Below are 15,455 nucleotides of genomic sequence, written 5' to 3' on the forward strand. Positions count from 1 at the left end.
CATGACCGAATGGCAGAGTAGACTCGATGAGCTGAATATGTCCCTCCCGGTCTTACTTGCCTCCACCACCACCTCCCGAAGTGTGTTCCAGGCACTTGCCACCTTGTGTGTAAAAAAACCCATCCTGCACATCTCCTTTAAAGTTTGCCCCTCTCACCTTAAAGCCTTTGGTCGCCGGGGACTCAGTAGACCGAAGGGCCAGGTTCCATGCTTTATCTTTCAATCAATATAACGATGTCTTCGAGTCTCTGATATTTCGGTCTTGGGAAAAGGGTTCTGACTGTCTACCCCAGCAGCTGCAGTTCCTTGTGTCACCAAGAGATAAAGGATGGTTTGTAGTCGGAAGAAGGGTCTCGACCCGAAACGTCACCCACTCCTTCCATCCAGAGATGCTGCCTGTCCCGCTGAGCCACTCCAGCATTTTGTGTCTATCTTCGGTGTAAACCAGCATCTGTAGTCCCTTCCTGCAGGGGACGGTCTGTAAAGCTACTTTCACTCCCGTTCTCCCAGTTTCAAATCTAATCCCTATGATCTTTTTGTCTTCCGGTGTCTGCACCTTTCTTCACTGAGGAGGTCATGTACTTTTACAAAAGGTAAAAAGAGAAAGTTCCCTCCTCTCTCCCACCTCCACCCTTGTTAACACTATGGTTAATAGCCCCTTGTATCCCTTTGCAGTTTGTTGACGGTAGATGGTGCAATTATCTGTGAATGAAGGAACACAGCTATTAATAACACATAACATTGTACAATCAACGTTACTGCTCAGAGGTTCTTACAAAACATCTTGTAAGATTAGGGAGGATTGAACCTGATCGGTGCAAGAGGGCTGCACAGTAGCATTGCTGCCTCAGTATAACGGAGACCCGGGTTCGATCCTGACCTCAGGCGTTGTCTGTATGGAGCCATACTTTCGTCCTGTGACCGCGTGGGTTTCCTCCGGGTACTCCAGTTAAGTTTAGTTTAGAGATACAGGCTCTTTGTCCCTTTGAGGTCAGCGCTAATCAGCGATCCCTGTATCCTACTGGCCCAATGCCCAATCCACCAACACACCAGATACACTTTATACCAAAGCCAATTAACTCACAAACCTGTACATCTTTGGACTTGGGGGGGGGGGGGGGGGGGGTGGGAAGGGGGGCGGAGGGGGATGGGGGGGGAGGGGGATGGGGGGGAAGGGGATGGGGGGCGGGGGGGAAGGGGGATGGGGGGAGGGATGGGGGGGCGGGGGGAGGAAACTCAGGTGGTCACGGGGAGAGCATTTAAACTCCGTACAAACGGCACCCATAGTCAGGATCGAACTTGTATCTCTGGCGCTGTGAGGCAGCAACTGCTTTGCTGCACCACAGTGCCGGCCTACATCCCTCCCACATCCCAAAGACATGCGGGTTTGTCGGTTAACTGAGTGCAGATAGGGGATGGTAACATGGACTATCCCATGCACGTGCGGGTTTGTAGGTTAATTGGCCTCTGAAAATTATGAAGGGAATAGATGTGAAAGTGGGATAACATAAAACGGATGTGCACGGGAGATTGATGGTCGCCACGGACTCAGTAGACCGAAGGGCCAGGTTCCATGCTTTATCTTTCAATCAATATAACGAGTCTTGCATACGTCATGTTTACACAGTATATTATGAATATCTCAGGGTGATATATGAATATATCAGGTAAAATTTGGTACAAAACCAAGTAAAAAAGTGTTGTGATTTTTAGTACTCCAACACTCTGTACCTTCTTTTTGTAAGCCAGCATCTGCATTTCCTTGTTTCTACATGTAGAGAGGTGTTTGATAAATTGATCAAAGACTTGGTAAAAGAGCTAAGAAGAGGAGAAGAATTAGAGAGATATAGGCAAGGGAGTCCAGGACTTATTAGGAATCAGTAAAGCAAAGGATCTGATGTTATGAAGAGGGGTCCCGACCTGAAACGTCACCTATCCATATTCTCCAGTAATACTGCCTGACACTCTAGTTACTCCAACACTTGGGGGCTTTTCTTGTGTTTCCATCTAATGTTGGGTCTCGACACTCAAGCATCACCAGGGAAACCAGAGGACATATGTTTAAGGTGAGAGGGGAAAGATTTAATGGGAAGCTGAGGGACAACGTTTTCACTCAGAGGGCGGTGGGTATGTGGAACGAGCTGCCAGAGAGGGTCGTTGGGGCTGGTACAAAAACAACATTTAAAAGCCATTTGGATAGGTACATGGATTGGAAAAGTTTAGAGGGATATGGCCCAAACACGGGCAGTTGGGACTAGTGCAGATGGGGGCAACTTGGACAGCATGCCCAAGTCGGGCCGAAGGGTCCATCTCCACACGTTGTATGACTCTGTTACAATTCTTTGTCAAATATTTGTTCAGATTCAGACAGTGGGATCACACACGGACACATGGGGTTTGCCATATCGAAGACGTACAGTGTGACGGAGGACAGGTACGGCTGTGTGATCGCCAATGTCCCTGCCCTAGAGTTGATGGCCCTCTATGTCGCCGCCGCCATGCATGATTACGACCACCCAGGAAGGACCAATGCCTTTCTCGTGGCTACCAGTGCACCACAGGTATGTACCGCGTAGAGCATCATGGTTAGGTGCGGAGTTGGAACCATGACCAGGCTGGCAACGATGGTTGTGCCCCTTTAAGATATTGCCAAAACTTGTTGGGTGCCTCTTTAAGATGGATTAGCAACACTGGTTTAGTATTTTAGAGGTACAGCAAGGAAACTGGCCCTTCAGCCCACCGATCAGCTATCCCCACACACTAACACTATCCTACACGCTAGGGACAATTTACAATTCTATCAGGCCAATTAACCTACAAACCCTGTACGTCTTTGGATTGGATTCTCCGGAGCACCCGGAGAAAATCCACGCGGGTCATTGGGAGAACGCATAAACGTACAGACAGCACCCGTTGTCAGGATTGAACCTGGGTCTCTGGCATTGTGAGGCAGCAACTCTACCACTGCGCCACCGTGCTGCCCTACAGTGTTTCAGTGTCCCTTTAAGATGCTCCTTTAAGACTCGGTGGTCAATGCTGGTTGAGTGCCCCTTTAAGATTAATTTGCCAAAATTGATTGGGTGCCCCTTTAAGACTGGGTGGAGCACACTGGTTATGTGCCCCTTTATAACGAGTGACTGAACACATTGCCTGAGGCTTCCCCACCCGTTAACTCTGAACTTGAACTGTCCCACCCCTGCCCTTGGTCCCCCATCTTGCCTGGTGCACTTCCTCCCACACCAACTGGAAGACAGTGGAATGGGGATGAACCACAAATCCAGCATGATGTGTAACGAGGCTAGGGTTGCCAACTTTCTCAATCCCAATATAAGGGACAAAAGGTGACGTCACCGCCTTGCGCCCCACGTGACCTCACCAGGCCAGCGGCCACATGCTCCCGCTCCACCAATGGCGGCCGCCTGGGCCGGGAGGCGGGTAGCTACGCAACCTCTGTTAGGCCGAGCTCAGGCCTCCTGGCCTACACTGTCCGGGCCTACATTGTCCGGGCCTACAATGTCCGGGCCTAGAGCCACCCCCGGGCCTACAGTGCCCCCCCCCCCCCCCCCGGGCCTAATATGGGACTAGGGCGGTCCCGTATGGGACAAACCAATTTAGCCCAATATACGGGATGTCCCAGCTTATACGGGACTGTTGGCAACCCTAAACGAGGCCCATCTAAAAGCCTCTTAAATACCACTTAAGGTCTGAAGAAGGGTCCCCACCTGAAACATCATCGATCTACATTCTCCAGAGCTGCCCGACCCACTGATTTACTGCAGCATTTAGTGTCCAATTTGCAAAAATAATAATGCCAGTATTTTTGCAGTAGCAATCAGAGATATTCTTCTGCCTACAGAACTCTTACGTTTTGTTTACCAGCAAAATAGGCGTGTGTTGAGTCATCATAAGCTGGAATATACATAGACGTGCTGATTATCACAAGAATGACCATATAAATATCCTAATGAAACTCAATCAAGAATTTCCTTCCTGAAATCACAGATAGGTCAGGGAATCAGGTGGTGCAATGGAATAGAAACTGACCCTTAATACAGCTAAAATATTATGGTGTAGGAATGAACTGCAAATGCTGATTTAAATTGAAGATAGACACAAAATGCTGGAGTAACTCAGCAGGTCAGGCAGCATCTCTGGAGAGAAGGAATGGGTGACGTTTCGGGTCTAGACCCTCCTTCAGACTGAAAATATTATGGTGTTGGATTTTGGGATATCAAACCGGGGCAGGACTTTCACAATGTGGTGGCACGGTGGCGCAGTGATAGGGTTGCTGCCTTATAGCACCAGAGACCCAGGTTCGATCCTGACTACGGTGCTGTCTGTATCGAGTTTGTACGTTCTCCCTGTGACCTGCGTAGGTTTTCTCCAAGATCTTCGGTTTCTTCCCACACTCCAAAGACATACAGGTTTGTAGGCTAATTGGCTTGGTATAAATGTGAATTGTCCTAGGTATCTGGAGGATACGTTAATGTGCCGGGATCGCTGGTCGGCATGGACTCGGTGGGCCGAAGGGCCTGTTTCCGCGCTGTATCTCTAAACTAAACTAAACTAAACTAAACTAATGAATGGTAGGGCCCTGGGGAATGTCGGAGAGCAGAGGGATCTAAGAGTTCAGGCACATAGTTTTCAGAAGGTGCCATCACAGGCAGCTGGGGTGGTGAAGAAGGCTTTTGGTACATTGGTATTCATTGGTCAGGGTATTACGTATAGAAGTTGGGATATCACATTACAGTTATCCAAAATGTTTGGATAACTGGAAAGAGTGCAGAGAACATTTACAAGGGTTGCCAGGATTCGAGGGCCCGTGTTATAGAGAGAAGTTGGGCAGGCTAGGACTTGATTCTTTGGAGAGCAAGATAATAAGGGATGATAAGGATGAGGTGTATCGAGTTATGAGGGGAATAGACAGGGTAAATGCAGAGTTTCTTACACCAGGAATCAAGAACCAAAGGACATAGGTTAAAGGTTAAAGATGAGAGGAGAAAGATTTAATAGAACCCTGAGGGACAACCTTTTTCACACAGAGGAGTGGTGGGTATTTGGAACAAGCAATTGAGGCTGGAACGATAATAACATTTAAAATACGCTTGCACATGTACATGGATAGGAAATGTTTAGAATATGTGTGAATTGCTGGCAAATGGGACTATCTTAGATGGGGGATTTTGGTTGGCATGGACGAGTTGGGCTGAAGGGCATGTTTCCTGTGCTGTCTGACTCTCTGACTGTGCCTCCAACTATGCAGGACTCCCTCTGCCATCTCAGACCAGATTATAATGCAACACCTCTGAGGCAGATAGTTATGGATTCACATTTACTGCAAAGGCTGGTGTGTCTCACTGACTCTGACCTTTCAGGCAAGGAATGACCAGACACCCACCCAATAATTTTGAAAAAGGTTTCTTAAAATTGTATCTGTTCTTCAGCCGCATCTCCTGAATAATTGAGAAGGTTCGGACCAGGTGAAGAACAGATATCGTTTTAAACAGAATCGGCAAGTCACGCTGATTTGACATCAACAGAGGGTGATTAGAACTCAATGCCTTCAGGTTTGAGAGATGCAGCGTGGAAACAGGCCCTTCGGCCCATCAAACCCGCGCCGACCAGCGATCACCCTTTCACCAGCATTATCCTACACACGAGGGGCAATTTTACAACTTTCTGAAGCCAATTAACCTGCAAACCTCTACGACTTTGGAATATGGGAGGAAATCGGAGCACCCGGAGAAAACCCACGCGGTCACAGGGAGAATTTGTCTCCAACAAACGTTACAATCCCACCTCCAAAATATATCCCTCATTTCAGTCTGGACCATCACACAAACCAACCTCCCTTCCATTGACTCCATTTACACCTCACGCTGCCTCGGCAAGGCCAGCAGCATAATCAAGGACGAGTCACAACCCGGTCACTCCCTCTTCCCCCCCTCTCCCTCTCCCATCAAGTAAAAGGTATATCATATCATATCATATCATATATATACAGCCGGAAACAGGCCTTTTCGGCCCACCAAGTCCGTGCCGCCCAGCGATCCCCGTACATTAACATTATCCTACACCCACTAGGGACAATTTTTACATTTTACCCAGTCAATTAACCTACATACCTTTGTACGTCTTTGAAGTGTGAAAACCCAGATTCAGGGACAGTTTCTTCCAAGCTGTGATCAGACAACTGAACCAACCTACCAACAACCAGGGAGCAGTCCTGAGCTACAATCTACTGCAGTAGAGACCCTCGGACTATCTTTGATCGGACTTTACTGGACTTTATCTTGCACCAAATGTTAATCACGTTATTCCCTTTATCACGTATCTGTACACTGTGGATGGCTGGATTGGAATCATGCATTGTCTTTCCGCTGACTGGTTAGCACGCAACAAACGCTGTTCACTGTACCTCGGTACACGTGACAATAATCTAAACTCAAACACAAGCCAGCACAGTATCTTTACTCTTCTCCAACCCACACTGCCCCCCTCCCTGCAGCACCAGAAGGCGAGGTCAGTTTTACTTTAGTTTAGTTTAGTTCTCCCCGTGACCTGCGTGGGTTTTCTCCGAGATCTTCGGTTTCCTCCCACACGCCAAAGACGTGCAGGTTTGTATACGCTTGGTATAAATGGAAATTGTCCCTAGTGTGTGTAGGATAACGTTAACGTGCGGGGATCACTGGTCGTTGCGGACTTGGTGGGCCGAAGGGCCTGTTTCCTTGCTGCATCTCTAAACTAAAGTCTTTCACTAGGTTAGTGAATGTAAAAAATAAATCTGAACCAAATCTTTGCAAAAAAGCTCGTGTGAAATGCATGACTTGTGTGCAGAAATCTTTCCTCGTGAGGTTTCAGTTCCTGTTAAGTAACTTCTGAACACAGATTGTCTGTATCGTGCTGTTCTGAAAGGAGTCTCTGTTCTTCAATGAAACAATAAAAAGATTCCAGGACACGTTGACACAAAATGTCAAGGAACTACCACCATCCTCGCTAACTTTCAAGAGTTAAGAGTGTCTAATTGTCATAAGTACTAACAGAACAATGACATTCGTACTTGCAGCAGCATAACAGGCCTTTAAATGTAATAGACACAGATTACATATGATAAACAAAACAAAATCAATAACTTAATAACCAAAAAACCTGAAGTCCTTCGTGAACCTGCATTCACCCTTTTCTTTCGTTTAGTTTAGAAATACTGCATGGAAGCAGGCCCTTCAGCCCACAGAGTCCCAGATACTGGTTCTATCCTGCACACTGGGGACAATTTACAAAAGCGATCCACCTACAAACCTGCACGTCTTTAGTGTGGGAGTAAACTGGAACACCCGGAGAAAACCCACGCGGTCACAGGGAGAACGTGCAGACAGCACCTGTAGTCAGGAGAGAACCCGGGTCTCTGGCTCTGTAAGGCAACAGGACTACCTCTGCGCCACCTCTGTCTCCTCTGTTGATTTGCGTCATTTTAGGTGTCAGCCGGGGTGATGTTCTGAAGTCCTGGCAGGTCTTTGCAGGTACTATCACAACATTTAAGCAGGTACTCTCGTCATGTTTAAGAAATATTTAGGCAGGTACATGGACAGGCTAGGTTTAGAGGGATAAATAGGTCAAGCGCAGGCAGGTGGGACTGGTGTAGATGGGGCATGTTGGTCAGTGTGGGCAAGTTGGGCCGAAGGGCCTATTTCCACGCTCTATGACACAAAGGTGAACGTGAGCCTCACCCCTATCATACACACACTGGCTCGGCGACTGACTTGAGTTGTGCTTGATTGCAGGCCGTTCTCTACAACGACCGCTCGGTGCTGGAGAACCATCACGCCGCCTCAGCCTGGAACCTGTTCATGTCGCAGCAAGAGTACAACTTCCTGGTCAACTTGGATCATGTGGAATTCAAGAGATTCCGATTTCTTGTCATTGAGGCCATATTGGCCACGGATCTTAAGAAACACTTTGACTTTCTCGCAGAGTTCAATGCCAAGGTAACCTGCTGCGTCTGAATTAGTTACGTCACAGTTCATTCGAAGGATTCTGGTAGCCTTTAGCGATCTGCATTCGGTCGGTAATAAAATCATGGATCGGGTAGGCGCACAGAATCTATTTTGCCCAGTGTAGGTGAATCGAGAACCAGGGGACATAGGTTTAAGGTGAGGGTGGGAAAGATTCGAAACATATAAAATTATTATAACATATAACATATAACATATAACAACTACAGCATGGAAACAGGCCTGTCCGGCCCTACCAGTCCACGCCGACCATTCTCCCTGTCCTAGTCTCATCTACCTGCACTCAGACCATAACCCTCCAATCCCCTCCTATCCATATACCTATCCAATTTACTCTTAAATAATAAAATCGAGCCAGCCTCCACCACTTCCACCGGAAGCCCATTCCATACAGCCACAACCCTCTGAGTAAAGAAGTTCCCCCTCATGTTACCCCTAAACCTTTGTCCCTCAATTCTGAAGCTATGTCCCCTTGTTGGAATCTTCCCCACTCTCAAAGGGAAAAGCCTACCCACGTCAACTCTGTCCGTCCCTCTCAAAATTTTAAAAACCTCTATCAAGTCCCCCCTCAACCTTCTACGCTCCAAAGAATAAAGACCCAACCTGTTCAACCTCTCTCTGTAGCCTAAGTGCTGAAACCCAGGCAACATTCTAGTAAATCTCCTCTGTACCCTCTCCATTTTGTCGACATCCTTCCTATAATTTGGCGACCAGAACTGCACACCATACTCCAGATTCGGCCTCACCAATGCCCTGTACAATTTCAACATTACATCCCAACTTCTATACTCGATGCTCTGATTTATAAAGGCAAGCATACCAAACGCCTTCTTCACCACCCTATCCACATGAGATTCCACCTTCAGGGAACAATGCACAGTTATTCCCAGATCCCTCTGTTCCACTGCATTCCTCAATTCCCTACCATTTACCCTGTACGTCCTATTTTGATTTGTCCTACCAAAATGCAGCACCTCACACTTATCAGCATTAAACTCCATCTGCCATATTGTCGAAACATACAAGATTATTAAGGGGTTGGACACGTTGGAGGCAGGAAACATGTTCCCAATGTTGGGGGAGTCCAGAACCAGGGGACACAGTTTAAGAATAAGGGGTAGGCCATTTAGAACGGAGATGAAGAAAAACTTTTTCAGTCAGAGAGTTGTAAATCTGTGGAATTCTCTGCCTCAGAAGGCAGTGGAGGCCAATTCTCTGAATGCATTCAAGAGAGAGCTAGATAGAGCTCTTAAGGATAGCGGAGTCAGGGGGTATGGGGAGAAGGCAGGAACGGGGTACTGATTGAGAATGATCAGCCATGTTCACATTGAATGGTGGTGCAGGCTCGAAGGGCCGAATGGCCTACTCCTGCACCTATTGTCTATTGTCTATTTAATATGAATCCAAGCGGTAACCTTTTCGCACAAAGGGTAGTGGGTGTATGGGACGAGCTGCCAGAGGAGGTGGTTGAGGCTGGGACTATTGCAACGTTTAAGAAACAATTAGACAGGTACATGGATAGGACAGGTCTGAAGTGACATGGGCCAAACGCGGTCAGGTGGGAGTAGTGTAGATGGGACACGTTGGTCGGTGTGGGCAAGTTGGGACCCAAGGACCTGTTTCCACTGTGACTCCATGATTCTAAGTCAATGATTCAATAATTCGAAGCTGCTTCAGTATATCGAGCGCATGGACCGGACTTTGGACTTTTTGTAAATGGTGCCAAAAGATGGCGACCCTTGCATGTGTGACCTTTGCAAAAATAATTTCACGGTGCAGTGCATGTGTGGCAATAAAGCACCATTGAAGAATTGGGACTTTATTATTAAAAGGGCACAAAGTGTTGTAGTAGCTCAGCAGATTAGGCAGCATCTCTGGAGACATTTCAAGTCGGGACCTTTCTTCAGACTTTCAGCTCTGTGTCAATAGCGGCATTTAAGAGGCTTATAGATAGCCACATGGTCTGCACCCGACTCGAAACTTCACCTGTCCGTGTCCGTGAGAAGAAACCTTTTCACCCAGAGAGTTGTGAATTTGTGGAATTCTCTGCCACAGAAGGCAGTGGAGGCCAATTCACTGGATGAATTTAAAAGAGAGTTAGATGGAGCTCTGGGGCCTAGTGGAATCAAGGGATATGGGGAGAAGGCAGGCACGGGTTACTGATTGTAGATAATCAGCCATGATCACAATGAATGGCTCGAAGGGCCAAATGGCCTCCTGCTGCACCTATTTTCTATGTTTCCAGAGATGCTATCTGACATTCTGAGTTACTCCAGCACCGTGTCATTTTGTGTAATAACTAGCACCTGCAGTTCTTTGTTTCTATAATCTGTACTTTATTGTTACATATACTTAGGTACAGTGAAATTCATTTTCTGCATACAGTCCAGTGAAAATCTGTTGTCTTAAATGCTCTGAAAGGGTTAGAAAATGTGCCCACAGATCTCTCCACTGACAAACTGTTGAATGGAATAGTCAACAAATTCACTATTCTATCTCACCAACTTCTACAGATGTGCTGTTGAAAGCATTTTATCAGGATGCATCACAACATGGTTTGGGAACAACTCCATCCAAGACTGCAAGAAATTGCACAGACTTGTAGCCCAGACCATCACACAAACCAACAACCTCCCTTCCATTTTGTCCATCCACACTTCACGTTGCCTCAGCAAGGTCACCGACATAATAAAGGGCCAGTCTCACCCCGGACACTCCCTTGTCTCTCCTCTCCCATCAGGCAAGAGGTACAGAAATGTGATAACGCACACCTCCAGATTCAAGGGGCAGTTTCTTCCCAGCTTATCGTTATCAGGCAACTGAACCATCTTCTCACCTGCTAGGGTGCAGTCCTGACCTCCTACCTACGTCATAGGAGACCTTTGAACTATCTTTGCAAAAAGTCTATCCCCTACTCCCAATTCCTCCGTCTACGCCGCATCTGCGCCCGGGATGAGGTGTTTCAGACTAGGGCTTCCGAGATGTCCTCGTTTTTCAGAAAACGGGGCTTCCCCTCCTCCATTATAGATGAGGCTCTCACTAGGGTCTCTTCTACATCCCACAGCTCCGCTCTTGCTCCCCCTCCCCCCACTCGCAACAAGGACAGGATCCCCCTCGTTCTCACCTTCCACCCCACCAGCCAGCGGATCCAACATATCATCCACCAACATTTCCGTCACCTACAACAGGACCCCACCACTGGCCATATCTTCTCATCCCCTCCCCTCTCTGCGTTCCGCAGAGACCGTTCCCTCCGCAACTCCCTGGTCCACTCGTCCCTTCCTACCCAAACCACCCTAACCCCGGGCACTTTCCCTTGCAACCGCACGAGATGCAACACCTGTCCCTTTACCTCCCCCCTCAACTCCATCAAAGGACCCAAACAGTCTTTCCAGGTGAGACAGAGGTTCACCTGCACCTCCTCCAACCTCATCTATTGCATCCGCTGCTCTAGATGTCAACTTATTTATATCGGCGAAACCAAGCGCAGGCTCGGCGATCGCTTCGCTGAACACCTGCGCTCGGTCCGCATTAACGCAACTGATCTCCCGGTGGCCCAGCACTTTAACTCCCCCTCCCATTCCCAGTCTGACCTCTCTGTCATGGGCCTCCTCCAGTGCCATAGTGAGGCCCGCCGGAAATTGGAGGAGCAGCACCTCATATTTCGCCTGGGCAGTTTGCGGCCCGGTGGTATGAACGTCGACTTCTCCAACTTCAGATAGCTCCTCTGTCCCTCCCTTCCCCTCCTCCTTCCCAGATCTCCCTCTATCTTCCTGTCTCCACCTATATCCTTCCTTTGTCCCACCCCCGACATCAGTCTGAAGAAGGGACTCGACCCGAAACGTCACCCATTCCTTCTCTCCCGAGATGCTGCCTGACCTGCTGAGTTACTCCAGCATTTTGTGAATAAATCGATTTGAACTATCTTTAATCAGACTTTATTGGACTTAATGTTGTACCCTTTATCCTCTATCTGTACACTGTGGACGGTTTGATAGTAATCGTGTGTAGTCTTTTCTTTGACTGTTTAGCAGTCAAACATAAGCTTGACAACAATAGACTAAACTAAATTAAAGGTCGTCAGTGGAATCATCAGTCTTTGTATAGGCACATTTTCAAATACTTTAATGTTTCCTAAATACTTTAAAGTAATTTCAATATATAACTGCATTAGACCACCCCTCATGGATGAAGAATCCAGTCGTTCAAATGCACACTTGGTTTAGTGTAGTTTAGTTTAGTTTAATTATACAGCATGGAAACAGGCCCTTCAGCCCGCCGAGTCCACGCCTTCTCTGTCCACAACTCTGCAATTTCTTGTTTCATAATATGAGGGGGATTGTGCAGGCAAATGTAGTTGGAGCAGACTTTTAGTTTTACCCAATGAAGAGGGATGCAATCTGGGAGAATTCCTCTGGACAATGAAAATGATTCTTGTACGTTTTAATATGTGCAGCAATTAACTTACCAGTGTTAGATGCCAACAAATGTCCGTGGCTGTGATACTGGAAGTGAAAAAATACTATTTGTTCCATGTCTGCACAGAACATGGTGTTTATGCACTTAACAATGATGAACTCCATATATCAATACACAGCAATAAATATTAGTGCAGAGTTTATATCAATAATGCACAGGACTACCTGCCAATGTCAACTCTATGCTGTTAACTTACGTTATCTGCTAATGTAATGCACAGGTAGATTGATTGGAACAAGGAACTGCATATACTGTTGTAAAATTGCCCCTAGAGTGTAGGGAATGGATGAAAAAGTGGGATAACCCAAAAGTAGTGTGAATAGAAGATCGATGATCGGCATGGACTTGGTGGGCCGCAGGGCCTGTTTCCATACTGTATCTCTAAACTAAACTGAACTAAACCAAACCAAACTGAATTAAACTAAACTAAACTAATCTGAACAAAACTAATATAAACTAAACTAACAGCAGATCAGGCAGCATCTCTGGAGAACACGAACAGGTTACGTTTTGGGAGTCTGAAGATGCGTCCCTATGAAACATTGCCGATCCATGTTCTCCAGAGTTGCTGCCTGACCTGCTGAATTACTGCAGCACTTTGTGAATTAATTGACACCAGTTCTGAATATACTGCAGACAACATTGTAGGGCGGCACGGTGGCGCAGCGGTGGAGTTGCTGCCTTACAGCGCCAGAGACCTGGTTTCGATCCTGACCTCGGGTGCTGTCTAAACAAACTTTGCCCATTGAGTTCCTCCCACGGTTTTTTTTTTCTTCTCAACATACTGTTCATATTTTAACACAAAGTACATTATTAATGTGTGTGTTATTTTGCATTGTAAGTGTGCAGTAGAATGTGCTGATAAAATGTGTTGGCAATCATAACACAAGTTGATAAATATTTTCCAGTGAAGCTTCACATGGTTTCAGAGTCATGCATGTTAGCTGACAATGGGTTGCTTCACTGAGATGCTGCCTGACCCACTGCATTACTCCAGCATTTTGTGTCTTATTTGAAAATCAGCACCTGCAGTTCTTCATGCCAAAAGAAGGGTCCCAACCCGAAACGTCACCTATCCACGTTCTCCAGAGATGCTGCCTGACCCGCTGAGTTACTCCAGCACTATGTGCCCTTTTGTGTATTAACCAGCATCTGCAGTTCTTTGTAACTACATTCACAGTTGCTATGTGGCCCTGAGATTGTGAAGGGATGAAAAATAACATTTCTTTATTTGCTACTTGACATCCAAGAATAGACACAAAGTGCTGGCGTAACTCAGCCGGTCAGGCAGCATCTCTGGAGAACATGGATGGGTGGCCATTTGGGTTGGAACCGTTCGTGTGATGTTTCGGGTCAGGATCCTTCTTTGGGAGCCTAAAGAAGGAAACATTGCCTTTCCATGTTCGCCGGAGATGCTGCCTGACCCACTGAGTTACTCCAGCACTCTGTGCCAACCTTTGGTATAAACCAGCATCTGCAGTTCTTTGTCATCACATTTGGGCTGTTTCACAGTTCATTCCACAGATCCTTTTAACGTGCGCCATTTAAACTCCTTTGCTTGGAGAGAAAGTTTTCTTAACTGTTTTCAGGACCTTTTTGTGTATCACTGATAACCCTACATTTTGAATGCTTTTGCACATTGACTCAGTAATGTGTTTCCTTGCATTACCACAGGTGAACGAGGAGGTGGGGCCGGGCATTGACTGGGCAAATGAAAACGATCGCTTGTTGGTTTGTCAGATGTGTATTAAACTCGCTGACATCAATGGGCCTGCCAAATGCAAGGAGCTTCATTTGAAATGGACGGAAGGCATCGTCAATGAGTTTTACGAGCAGGTTAGTAATATGCCTTAAATTGACATATTGCTCTTATCTGGGTACCACCTATTTTGACCCCCGTGGGAAGGTTGGGGGGGTTCAATTTGACACATATATTGATGGAGCTGCTGCCTCACAGTTCTGAACTCTGGCACTCTCTGCGTGGAGCTTGCACGTTCTCCTTGAGGATTTCCTTCGGGTGCTCCGGTTTCCTCCCACATCCCAAAGCCATGTGGGTTTGTAGGTTTATTGACCTCTGTAAATTGTCTCTAGTGTGCAGGGAGTGGATGAAAAAGTGGGAGAACATAGAACTAGTGTTCATGGGTGATCGATGGTCAGCGTGGCCTCACCGAATGGCTGAATATTGTGATATTTGAATGGCCTGTTTCCTTTGATCATCCTTGATTTTGGTTTGATTGTATCCATGTAATTATCTGATTTGTTTGGATAGAGTGCAAAGCAATGCTTTTTACCGTACCTCAGTACACTTGAGTGAATAAAACCTAAATCTGAACCTAATGCAGCCTAACCAAGTTCATATAAAGCTGCACCGTGACTTCCTGAGTCTTAGTTTAGTTTAGTTTAGAGATACAGCGCGCAAACAGGCCCTTCGGTCCACCGAATCTGCGCCGACCAACAAACCCCGCACACTAACACTATCCTCCAAACCAGGGACAATCCTAACGCGATGGACAATTTACAGTTTTTACCGACGCCAATTAACCTACAAACCCGCACATCTCTGGACTGTGGGAGAACCTGGAGAAAACCCATATCAACTCCGTACAGATAGGTACCCATAGTCAGGATCGATCCCGGATCTCTGGCGCTGTAAGGCAGCAACTCTACCGTTGCGCCAGTGTGCCGCCCCTAAGTCTTATACCAAATGTCCCAACCAATGAAGGCAAGCACATCATACACCCTCTTAACCACCGATTAATTATCCATGATGGAATTGAGATGTACATCCAGGTCTAAATAAAGGGGAACGTGAGGAGGTGCCGTTTCCATGCTTTAGCTTCCGGAAGGTTCTGGTTTTGGGTGGTCCTGGCTTTGATGAGCTTTGTATTGCACTGATGATGAGCATCTCAGGCACGTTCAGATATGTTGTTACTGTAACAACATATATAATACAATGAGAGGAAT

At 46.8% G+C, this 15,455-nt stretch overlaps 1 protein-coding gene across 3 annotated transcripts in view; it reads left to right on the forward strand.

Moving 5' to 3' along the window:
• pde3a (phosphodiesterase 3A, cGMP-inhibited) overlaps positions 1-15,455 on the forward strand; it is a 384,185-nt gene that overhangs the window by 354,666 nt on the left and 14,064 nt on the right. For all 3 annotated transcript variants that reach the window (XM_078419978.1, XM_078419979.1, XM_078419980.1), the window contains 3 exons: positions 2,362-2,561; positions 7,782-7,985; positions 14,166-14,327. In XM_078419978.1, the coding sequence (XP_078276104.1) occupies positions 2,362-2,561; positions 7,782-7,985; positions 14,166-14,327 (566 nt within the window). The remainder of the gene's footprint in view (positions 1-2,361; positions 2,562-7,781; positions 7,986-14,165; positions 14,328-15,455) is intronic.

Source organism: Rhinoraja longicauda, chromosome 23, assembly GCF_053455715.1.
Source record: "Rhinoraja longicauda isolate Sanriku21f chromosome 23, sRhiLon1.1, whole genome shotgun sequence".
Classification (NCBI taxonomy): Eukaryota; Metazoa; Chordata; class Chondrichthyes; order Rajiformes; family Arhynchobatidae; genus Rhinoraja; species Rhinoraja longicauda.